The 12,487-nt window shown below is 45.8% G+C and overlaps 1 protein-coding gene across 6 annotated transcripts in view; it reads right to left on the bottom strand.

The window, feature by feature from the left end:
- The window catches only part of SH3KBP1 (SH3 domain containing kinase binding protein 1), a 334,741-nt gene that overhangs the window by 54,740 nt on the left and 267,514 nt on the right, over positions 1 to 12,487 (bottom strand). For all 6 annotated transcript variants that reach the window (XM_061136773.1, XM_061136772.1, XM_061136775.1 and 3 more), the window contains one exon: positions 10,570 to 10,677. In XM_061136773.1, the coding sequence (XP_060992756.1) occupies positions 10,570 to 10,677 (108 nt within the window). The remainder of the gene's footprint in view (positions 1 to 10,569; positions 10,678 to 12,487) is intronic.

Below are 12,487 nucleotides of genomic sequence, written 5' to 3'. Positions count from 1 at the left end.
AAAGCACGGCTCAGCAAAAATGGCCTGAAATCAGCAAGCACAATGGTACTCCTACGCTGAAACCGCATTTGCAATTAAGATTTAATCTGCTGAATAACCAAGCGATTCAGAAAGAGTCACTGGGAATGGCTCTAAATTAGATGGGCTCTGGCTGTGGGACCTGCAACGAAACACAGGCTGAGGGGCCCCTGCGTCTGGGCAGGGTTCTATGCCTTTTGCCCCTTTTCACCTCAAGGCTGCAAAGGTCCCACACAGACCAGTTATGCCCTGGACACTGGAATGGAGTTTCTTTGCCTATCAGCTGCTATTTCTTTTTCTCTCACGCCCTATCATTCTAGAGGGGGATGAGCAGCAATGCAATCAATGGCATCTCCTGGCTCACCCAGGACTGGCTGTAGGAGGGAGGCAGTCGGGCTGGACTTGGCAAATGTCCTGGGGCTGAGAGTCCAGCCAGGGCAGAATTCTTGGACGCCATTCTTGAACAGGGGAGAAGGGAGCCAAAGGCAAGGAGAGAACCATCTCATTATCAACGTCATTAAGGGAGACTCCCCTGGTGGTCCAGTGGCTAAGACTCCGTGCTCCCAATGCAGGGGGCCTGGGTTTGCTCTCTGGTCAGGGAACTAGATCCCACATGTGACAACTGAAATGATTCTGCATGCCACAACCAAGACCAGGACCAGCCAAATAAAGAAGTAAATGAATAGTTTTTGAAAAAACATCATTAAGGAAAGATGGACTTGGGGAAGGTTTGAGCATATGATCCGTGTTGCTGCTGATACTTCTTCTGATCCTCTCTGGCTATCAAATACTTGTGATTTTAAAAAAAAGGTCCACAGACTCTTCTGCATGCTGAAAAAGTACTGCTGTGACCAGCCCAACCATCCTCAGCCCAACCCACCTGTGCCTCCCAGTTCCTGATGCAGTACCAGGGCACAGGAAGAGATGGCTTTCAGTAAAACCTACAGAATATGAGACCCACAAAGAACTATCTCAGGGAGCATCACAGCATGCAGGCTCTGGATATGAAATTTCAGCTCTGCTCTGTGAGTGAGGTGATTTGGCCAAGTGACCCCAAGTAAGAGTATAACATGGTGGGCAAGAGGCGGGGCTTCCGAATGTGGCCATCATTACACAGCTTGGCTCTTTCCATTTTTACCCGTGGACCCTGGGCAAGTGACCTCACCTAGATGAAAGCTCTCATCTGTAAAATGGAGATAATATTATTACTTCCCTCTTAGGAGGAGGTGGTTTCACAAATGGAGAGAATCAGTAGGCACCATCTCATCCAAGCCTCATGACAACTCTGTAAGGAGTGATATTATCATGCCCATTTTTCAGTTGATATAATTGAGGCTGCAAGAGATGAAGTCATTTCCCAAAGTCACCAGGCTTGTAAATGGGAGAGGGGGCCAAGAGTCCAGGCCAGGGCTATCTGCCCTGTAGGCATGCTCTTAACCCCTGTGAAGTGGCCACGCTGCCAGAGGGCATCCACAGACAAACCATCTCGCGGCCATAAACCACACAGAGTCTACAAAAGCACAAGTAACTGTGGTATGTTAACATTAAGGAGGGTAAAAAGGGTATCAAATTGCAGCTAGAGTATGAGCTCAACTCTGTTACAATGCATTCAGAATGTGAAAAAGACTGGAAAGACAGAAATCTATAATGCTGGTCTCTTGTAGGATTATGAATGCATATGTGTGCTTCCTTAATATTTTTCTGTACTGTCTATGTGCATCCAAACTTCATTATAAAAATAAAGAAAGAAGGATGCTGCAAGGTCCCCTCCGCATGGGGGCAGGCCCTCCACCAGTCCAATGTGTTCCATTCCCAGGGCTTACTGCTCTCTCCCCTGTTGCCAGCCTCCTCCAGTTCTCTACCCTGGCTGCTTTCCGCTCCTTCTCTTCTCTGTCTTTGTAGAAATTAGACTGGGTACAGATATGCGTTTACCGAATGAACTTATTGTTGAAATCCTGCCAATTAACCTTCCTTTACCTCCAGATCAGAGCCATTTCTTATGCACGAAACTGCCAACACCCTCTGGCCCAATTCTTCCCAGCCCAGCCCCAACCATGCCCACCCCCTGAACGGCTTCCTCACTCTCAGTTGTTGGAACATTTTTCTAACCAATTTCACATGAGCCTCCTCTTGCTGAGGCCGTTCCCCCAGCGACCTGGCCTCAAACCACAGGGCCTCAGATAAAAAAAGACAATTACAAGTCATCATATTTCCCAAGATTACTGTGCAAATGAAAAAGAAACCCTTAGTGTTGTGTCAGATTTGGCATGGACCAGACACATGAAATGTGACAGGCTGGGGCAGAGGAACACCAAGAGAGGGGACAGGAAGTACTGTGCTCCCTGACAGTGTGTGGAGAGCAGTCATGCCAAGTGCCTGCTCAGAGGGCAGAGGAAGGAGACAGGGGTGTAAGGTGGTATCAGGAACCCTGGCAGCTGTGGAGGCAGGTGGGGCAGTTTGGAAGGAAGGAGCAGTTTGTGAGCTGTCTGTCTTGTATCCACCAAGCCTGACTGACGCTGGCCAGGTGCCTGCTTTGCTTAGTAGCAGAGGAGGTTTACAAGTTGTCCTGTTTTTTTTCCCCTTTGATTGACTTCACTCCCTGATTCCATCAAACTTAGCCTTCCTGCCTCCTTACATGAGAAATGATGCCACATTTTTTCAAAAGAGATGTCTTTGAAGCTAATTCTAAACAAAACCAGGGTTCCCTGTAGCTCTAGGCTGCCCCCCACAACAATGAATAAAGTATTCATGTGAGCTGACAATGATGTTTTCTTTGAATGCCACAGGAAGACAGGGCAGTGAGAACTGAGAAGGCAGAGTGAGTAAATTGGTGGTAGTAGAAAATTCATCACAAGAGTTCATGATTCTCAAATAAAAAGATGCAAGCACATCACATAATTGATTTTTCAGGATAAGCAGTAGGTCAATGCTTTCTCTATTGAGTTTACCAGCATTAACTAGCTCCTGTAGGTGCACAGACAGAAACAGCCTTTCAACTCAGTCAAGTATTTTAAGTCATGAATTTTTTTACAGGCACTTGTTCTATTTATTCTCCTTCCTCCATAGTGAAAATAAAACACTCCAGCTCCAAGCCCAGGTGGTGTCATCCTGCTCAACTGGCAGGTTGGTGCTAAGAACAAAGGATGTCAGAGCTCTGAGTGATCTGAAGGTCTCCTTTAAGCTGAGGAAACTCAGGCCCAGAGGGGCCATGTTAACAGGAGCTAAAATACATCTCTCATTGTCAAGACTGTGGCAATTCATTAAAAAAAAAAAAAAAACACCAACATGAAAATATTCCTCAGAAAATCAATGAGCCAACATCTTCTAATTTCCGGGAGAGAAGAATGCCTTCCCTGGTCTTCATATGTGCAGGGCATACAGGCCCATGTGTGTGTGTGTGCCTCCCTGTGTGGAGATCTGTGGCTTGGACACAGAAGCAAACACCATCCTACAAAGGATATATGAACCAGATTTCATTTCTTCCTATTATGACCTGGAAGGAAACAGATTTGGGTGTTCTAGAGTGAAGAGAGCAGGAAGGCAAGTTTTGCTTCCTGCTGAAGGATTTCATCATTGATTCTGCCTTTGCATGGCAAGTCTGGCCAGTACCAACCATTCTCCCGGGCAAGAACTGTGATTTGTCACTATGTTTCACAAGCTAGTTTGTCTTCAGAGTTCTGGCCCCAGACACATGACTTGCTGAAAGTAACCAGAGGAGTGGACTCCTGATGGCTGGGTGCCCTTCAGGGGCCTTTGTCAGGGGGAGATGGTAAGGTTGTGGAAGCCAATTTCAGCTTGACTTTGAGACTGAAGGAGGCCCTCCTCCAGCCTGGCTAAGTTTTCTGGAGGTGTCTGCATGTAAGGCTGGACAGGGGACACAAATACACAGCTCCTGATCAGGGTACCCCTCATGGCTCCAGAAACACATAGAAGCTTCCACTCTGCCCTTTTCTCTCCTGTCCGTGGTGGATTGGCAACACTTTTGAAGAGTGCCCCTCTGTATCCTACAGAGTTCCCCCCACAGGAGATCCCCGAGAGCTACCACAAAACCTGCTCTCGGGAGGGTCTCTCTCGAGTTTCCTCTTCTTGGCCTCTGGGCCGGTGGCCTATATTCACAGTTTCCCTCTTGGCTGGGCCCATCCAGATTGTTGGTCTGCTGGATAGTCACCCAGGCTTTGGTGTTTGGTTTCTCCTTAAGGTGCTCTCAATTCAACCCCTTGGCTTGCCTCCTCACTCTATCTATCCCACCTTGAAAGTGACGCCTTGATTCCATGGCCAGACCTCACAACTGCATGGTGGATCTGGACCCTGCTTTGTATAGAAAAGAGAAATCTGACAAGGAACCTGGCTTTCCCTGCCCACCCTCTACTCTTCCTCCTCTCTCATACTATCACAGACAGTAGCTAGGAGGAGGATGGGGCAGAAGGAAGGGAAGGTACAGCTTGTCACCAAGTGACCAAATGACAAGGCATTCCTTAGTGCCAAATGTATATTAACCATGCTCCTAAGGACTGAATATTTAACCACTGAATGAACACAAAATTCTTCTGTTGAAACCTAACCCCCAGGGTGGTGGCATTTGGGGATGTGGCCTTTGGGAAGAGATTGGTCATGAGGGTGGAGCTCTCGTGAATGAGATTAGTGCCCTTAAAAAGTAGACCCCAGTAAGCTCTCTCACCCCTTTCACCACACGAGGACACAGCAAGAAGACAGTTATCTATGAACCAGGAAGGGGGCCCTAAGCAGATGCCAAATCTTAAACTTCCTAGCCTCCAGAACTGTGAGAAAGGAATTTCTGTTGTTTATAAACCACCTATTCTATGTTATCTGTTATAGCAGCCTGAGCTGACTAAGACACATACTGTTAGACCCTATGAAGGTGAAGCTTGGGACACAGGGTCTGCCTTCAAAGAGATTATAGTTCAGATGGCATGATGATAAAGAATCACTTCAGGCAAGAGTATACTGAATGAGCTGCTCATCTGGGAGAACAAAAGCTGTAAGTACCAACAAAAAAGGAAGAAGGGTGCCATCCAGGCCATGTGAGAGAAACTCAGCTGGGGTTCTGTCATTAGGCCATCATTATCACTGGGGCAACATCAACACCTCAATGATCCCCATCTCTGCAGGTAAAATTACCCAGAAAATCAAATGTACAGGCAAGTAATCTCAAAGGCAAGTTTTATTCATCATGCTGCTTATTAATAAGCACATATTTCTTTTTGGAAGACTAAAAAGAAGAAAAGAATTCATTGGGCAACTTCAGAAATTAGAAAGGATAGTGGTTCTCAAAAGGATGGAGCTCATGACTAGGAATAAAGAAAATTCTGGTCGAGGATAGTGTTGTAAACTGGATTATCAGATGACGGGTGCTAAGGTAAGGGGCCTCCTGAGAACTTGGTAAAGAGAATGTGGTCCAAGTTAAACCACAAAAGTCACCTAGAGAGTATGAGCCATCATGGGAATCAAGCAAGAGAGATCCTTTCCTATAGAACTTTGAAACCTACAAAACTCCCACTGAACCATCTTAAAGTTGGCACTCAATTGTAATGGAGAATGTGGGAAACCCACTTGATTGTACCACTGTATGTCCAAAGATGGATGATGGATGGGAAGTGTCCGGTCAGCCATGAAAACAGAGAAAAATGGAGAGCTGCTGGGGCCACAGGTGTGGGGCTCTCACCAGCATTATCTGGGCTTTGCTGAACTTAATATCCAGTTCCCTTGGCTCACCCTGCCCCCTGGTGCCTGAGGGACCTCAAGCTACAACTATAAGACCCCTTGTGAAAGTAACTAGCTCCTCTTCTTTTCATTCCGTACTCTCCTGGAAAGTACCAAACAAATGTGGTTTCCTATAGAATCTGGATTTTAAGAAATCAGGCCCACAGGGAGCAAATGCCCAGGGCAGGCAGACCCATGTGCTCCAGATGGGTTGATATTTCAGTTCTTGTCATGATTAGTAAGCTGCCAGTCTGCTCCCCGAGTAAGTCTCTGTGAGTTTGCCAATGTGAGTTTGTGTCACAGTCACAGGTACCCTTCAAACTCTTTAAGGGAGAGTTCTGTGTCCCTGAGGCCAAGAGGCAGACCCTCCACTAGGGCAATGCCCCTGGGCCTCTCAACAACGTCCTGATTCTTGACATGGCACAAGCTCATGAGCCCCCGAATCCATGCAGGCAAGCACAGTACCATAGTCTGGTGATCAGAACACTTTCTCTTAAAAGAACTGGATCCTGAGACTTTCTTAAAACACTATCTTTCAGAAACATTACCTTTCAGGATACCTGTTCTATCCTTATTATTATTATTATTGTTATTTTTAATGATGAAGATGTTTCTGCAGTTCAGAGAGTCTAAGTTCCCTGCTTTCCCTCAGTCCTGACAACAGAGCATGCACGAGCCTTCATCAGAGCTCTCAGAATTTTTAATCTTTCCATTCTAATATTCAGTTTTCCTGTTGAGGCTCAAAATAAACAGGCAGCCACTGAATCTAGGTTCTCTTATAAACGGCTTATATAATTGCTCTAAAATCTGCACCCAGAGATTGACCGGTGCTCTCGGAAATGTCTTAGGGAAAAGCCCCAGAGTCTTTGCAAGCCTGGTGCGAGAGAACCCTCTGAAAGAAAGACCTCCAGGAGTTCCAAAAGGCCCAGGAGTAACCACCTGAATCCACACCCCAGAAGAAAATATGCCAGCCTTGTCAGAAGGCTTTGCTGATGCCTACTGATTCAAGAGGTCTGCCGTTGAATAAATGCTGTGTGCTGCTGTCTACCCTAATCATCGCACATCGTCCTCTTTTCTGGGTGAGTGACTGCAACCCCAGCCACTGGCAAGACAAGATGACATCTGCTGAATCCGATGGCAGAATCATGTTGCAGGCTCTGTCATTCACATCGTGCATTCATGTTAATGATTCTAATCATCTTTACACAGTCAACTCTGCACACGACAGCCCTGTCTCCAGTCACGCTGTCACCAACTCACCAACACTCTGGGTGCAGTAAAAAAGGCTGGTGTAACAACCAGTGCAAAGCTGGTTGGTGGGTTTTACAGGTCAGAGGGGATGAAAAGGATGTAATACTTTGAATCTTCTAAAAGCTAAATGTCACATTATACAATCATTTCTCAGCTGTAGGTATTACTTTGTCTGACAGGTACAACTATTGTTTCCCTAAAAGTGAGTTTTCTGCTTCTTAGGAACAAAGGTAAAAGATCTATCAGAGGGACGGTGGCTGCCTGTCTGGGGTGGGGAAGATGCCCATGGGCCCCCAAGAGCATGCATGCCTCAGTGAGCAAGCCAAGACAAGTCCACTCATCACTGACAACTTCACTCTCTCACCAGGAGTCCTCCTGCAATACTTTATGTAAGAGGGCAGCGCTTCTAGAAAAGTATGCCATGGACTCTCACTTGAGCGAATTTATTGCCCCATAAAATATGACTGGGGACTAGAAGGCAGGGTGCTACAAGGTAGGCAACCACAGGCTTTGTCCATTTGTTAAAATAATTATCCAGATTTTACCTCAGCATTCAAAACCATACTACCTCAGCCAGAATCAAGAAGGTGGCAAAAGTCTGGTAGGATGGCGAGCTTGCTAAGATCCTTTAGCCAGAGGGAGAGGCGTCACCATGGAGGACTCCAAATGTTTTGGATGTGAACACCCTTTATCAGGCTCAAACAGGTAGTCAGAGTGGTCCCCTGCTACCCAACTCTAAGCTCACAAGGATGGCCATGTGAGTCTTCTTCACTTCCATCAACCAGTATGGCAGCCTGTCCAAGGAAGGAACGCAATAGATATAAAGAAGATGAATGAATAAACATAAAATATCACTTCCAGGCAGCAGATGCCCACCAAATATGCAAAGGACATGAAGATTATGCCAGCCTGTACTCGCTTGTCTCTACACATACATAAGGCAGTAGATTTCTTTTTAAAGGCTATTCATCAAAGTTCTTAGATGCATTGGGATCCCCAGGGAAGCTCACCAAGGCACCAAGCTAATTCTGTGCTGATGTGATGAACTGGAGTCAGATTTCTACCACCGTTGCACAGTTTTAGCTGGAGTCTTCTCACACTTGTGCTAATAGTAATTACAAAGACTGGAATAGTTAATATGTATGGGGCATTCACAAAGGACCAGGCGGTGTGCTAAGGAATTCATATGTGTCATTTTGGCTAATCTTCTCAACAATTTAACAAGGTCGATATGATTATTCCTGCAATTTAATAGATGAGAACATAGTTGTCACTCAGTATTCATGGGAGATTGGTTCCAGGACACCCTGCAGAAAGCAAAAATCCACAGATGTCCAAGTCTCTCATATAAAATGGGAGAGTATTTGCATATAACCTATGCACATCCTCCCCTATACTTTAAGTCATCTCTAGATTACTTATAATATCTAATACAAAGCCAACGCTATATAAATGGTTGTAAATGTTATGTATATAATTGTCACTACACAGCAAATTCAAGAGATCCAAGCTTTACTTTTAGGAACTTCCTGAAATTTATTGTTTAGTATTTTCGACCCAAGGTTGACTGAATCCACAGATGCAAAATCCAGATATGCTGAGGAAACAGTCAATGAGTTGATCTTGAACAGAACAATTAAGTGACAGGGCCAGGATTCAAGTTCAAGTCTATTCAATGCTGCAGGCTAGAGTCACAACCACATTCTATAAATGTCTGCCAAACCTCTTTCTTGTGTCTTAGTTTTAAACATTTACTATACAGATACTACCAAGGGCTAGTGTCTTTTTTTTCTCAGGGATGAATTCTGTTAGCCGATAACCCACTACTACAACCATTATCAATAAAAATGGCTCAAATGATTTTGCTTGGTGGAAGATGTCTACTGAATGGTGAGCCCTTCTCCATTCTATGAATTTATTCTCCTCCTAAAATATGGTTCAAAACTAGAAGGTGGGGTTGTCACCACTTAGACAGACACCTGCATCTACACCAGAGCTTCCCAAACCATAATGTGGAAACAGATCACCTGAGGATCTTGATAAAATGTGGGTTCTGATGCACAGGTTTAGGATGGGGTTCAAGCATTTCTAAAAAGCTCCAGGTAAGGCTGACAAAGTGTGGTCCCCAGACCAGCAGTGTCTCAAGGATTTAGAAAACACTGGGAAGCAGAATTCTCTGAACCTCAAACTTAATTCCCAGAGAGAATACAGATGTGGAACCAAGCATCCTTCAGCTAAACAAGAAAGACAGCTATCAAAAAGCCTAAAAGGTGTAGCCCTTTGTTCAAACCAATCTACAGGCCATAATCTTGGTGGGTACAAACACATTTGGCTCCTTGAACAATCATATCCATCCATCTAAGCAGTGTATACACCAGCAATGCTGTTTAGTATCCTTGGTAATCAACCCACTAGTATTGTAGCTACCTTTTCCAAACCTCAATTCCATGGGAATGTGATGGGTCAAAGTTTATGGTCCAGTAATAGAGCCCCCATGGGCATGAAGAGAACACAGGCCAGAAAAAGTGGGCAGAAGGCATGAGAAAGCCTGAGCCAAGAGCTCTGAACTGAAGAACAGCTTGGAAAAGACCAAATAGACCAAATCACTGTACCCTCTTAGAATGTAAGGTGCTTCTAACTATTCAACATTTCCTGTTAGAGTGTCATCAGAGAAACAACATGCTTCCCGTGATGCAAACAAAGGTGGACTGGCTCATTTAAACCACAGAATTGTAAAAATGGGTTCTCACAAAGAGAAAGTACAGCTCAGAGGGATACATGCGCACATGTGCACACACACACACACACACACACACACACACACACACACACACACACACACACAATGGGCATGTGTGTGTATTTGTTGTTGTTGCTAAGTCTAGTCTGTCTAGTTGCTAAGTCATGTCCAACTCTTTGTGACCCCATGAACTGTAGCCCACTAGGCTCCTCTGTCCGTGGAATTTCCCAGGCAAGAATACTGGAGCTGATTGCCATTTCCTGCTCCAGGGTATCTTCCCAACACAGGGATCGAACCCATGCCCCTTGCATTGGCAGGTGGGTTTTTTTTTTTTGACTATTGAGCCACTAAGGAGCCCATGCATGTGTATACCTGACCAAATGTGTGTACACACATACACAGAGTCGGGAAGATCAGCAGGCCTTATCCTGCATCCTCAGCTTCACAATGTGCTTTTCAGCCACTTCCACAGCATTAGTCACTTCACCACCCAAGGACACACTATGCAGGATACAGGCCATCCACTTACCAATGGAGCCCCCAACGGTTTCTGTCATTTATTTGGTTGCTTAAATGCTCCAGGTACCAAACCAAGTGCTTTGCACACATCATCTTGTCTAGTCACACAACAACCCTAGAAGAAGGCTCTCTGATGAGGAAACTGGGGTTTGTGGAAGATAACTTGTTCACACACACCAGGTATGGGGCAGCCGGTCCATCAAACTAAAATGCCAGGGCTCTTCAACAACAGACATCCTCACCCCGCACCCCCAGCCCGTCACGGAGGCCGCAACTCTGACAGCAGGTGGTGCACTGAGAGCCGAGCCACAGAGACTTACGTTTCCTTCCTTCTCAAAGTCAGGCGGCAGTAACTTGACGAAGTTGTCAGGAAACACTCCTCGTCTGCCATTCAGCTCTCCTTCCCACCAGCCCACATCGATGCAGTCCTAGGAAACAGGAGAGCAGAGTGAGAAAGGGGGCAAGTGCCTCACAGAGAGCTCTGACGCCCCTTGTACAGAGATGGAAGTGCTTTCCTTGAGGCAGCCATCAATGGTTCCTAAGACTCAACAGCATAAACCCCAAAGCTGGATGGGAGGACAAAAGCTCCGGTGTCCTAGAGCTGCCAGCTGGGACTCGAAACCCAGTGGGGCTTTTAGAGGCCCTGCAGATGGTGACTGCAGCCATGAAATTAAAAGACGCTTGCTCCTTGGAAGAAAAGCTATGACAAACCTAGACAGCATATTAAAAAGCAGAGACATTACTTTACCAACAAAGGTCTGTCTAGTCAAGACTATGGTTTTACCAGTAGTCCTGTATGGATGTGAGAGTTGGACCATAAAGAAAGCTGAGAGCTGAGGAATTGATGCTTTTGAACCGTGGTGTTGGAGAAGACTCTTGAGAGTCCCTTGAACTGCAAGGAGATCCAACCAGTCCATCCTAAAGGAAATCAGTCCTGAATATTCATTGGAAGGACTGATGCTGAAGCTGAAACTCCAATACTTTGGCCACCTGATGCGAAGAAATGACTCATTGGAAGAGACCATGATGCTGGGAAAGATTGAAGGCAGGAGGAGAAGGGGACGACAGAGGATGAGATGGTTGGATGGCATCACTGACGTGATGGACATGAGTTTGAGTAAACTCCGGGAGCTGGCGATGGACAGGGAGGCTTGGTGTGCTGTGGTTCATGGAGTTGCAGAGAGTGAGACACGACTGAGTGACTGAACTGACTGAGAGCAATAAGATTTTTTCCCTTCTTAAAGATAGGAGAAAATATATTTTCTTCATTTTAATTTTAACACAATGAAATTTTTTCATTAACTGCAAATGTGGGTTAGAAAACATCACACACACAAATGTTCTCTTTGATTAGCCTGTCACAAAGTTTGTTGAAATTAAGAAGGGCTGGGTGACAGTCAGCCAAGCAGGAGAAAAATCCCACTCTGTGCAAGCTCATTAATGCACCTTCTCTCTGTGTTGAGGGGGCACAGTCATCATCATGAAAAGCCCTTCACCCCACCCTCCAGAGCTTAGTGTTTGCTCACTAAATGAAAGAAGAAATCTAGTCATTCTTCCAGATCAAACCTGCTTCCCTTGGAATAACCCTTATTATGTTCATACACTTGTCGAACATTTGAGTGCCTACTCTGTGCCAAGTCCTGGGGACAGAGCTCAGCATAGCCTTCACAAGCTTCCATCCCGAGCCTAATGGCCCCATGGTGCTCCAGGTACTCACCCTCGTGCCAAAGAACCACCTGCAGGTTTCCCCATCTTCAATGGGTGGGAAGTTTGATCTTCTCTAGTTCGATAATAAATCTCGTATTTGTTCTCTGGGTCCAATTCCACTTCTCCCACCCCAACCCAAGACCTACTGGCCTGTTGTCAATCTCCTCACTTGGGCCTTTAATCCTTCCCTGTGTATGTACAACACACGCACCACTGTCAAGCGCAAGTTGTTGAGTAAAAACCCAATTCTCAGACTGTGATCAACAGCTTCCAGCGAAAACTCCAAATGAGCAAAGGCTTTCCCCCAGAAAAATGCTTTTAAAATAAATGCTTGAAAAAGTGAGGAATTCCTGCTCAGGGCCCACAGAGACACACTCGTGGTCCTTCACAATACCAGTGGGGCTGGGGGAGGGCTCAGGCAGACTCAAGCAGCAGATGTGCAGCTGGCCTTGGGCCTGGCACTGAGCCCTTGGAGGCCCTGGCTTATGTGACTCATGTGTGCCTTGCTAGAGCATCCAGTCCAGCAAAGAG

Source organism: Dama dama, chromosome X (genome assembly GCF_033118175.1).
Source record: "Dama dama isolate Ldn47 chromosome X, ASM3311817v1, whole genome shotgun sequence".
NCBI classification, from domain to species: Eukaryota; Metazoa; Chordata; class Mammalia; order Artiodactyla; family Cervidae; genus Dama; species Dama dama.
Note: the sequence above shows the minus strand (reverse complement) of the source record. Positions and strands in the feature narration are given on the sequence as shown.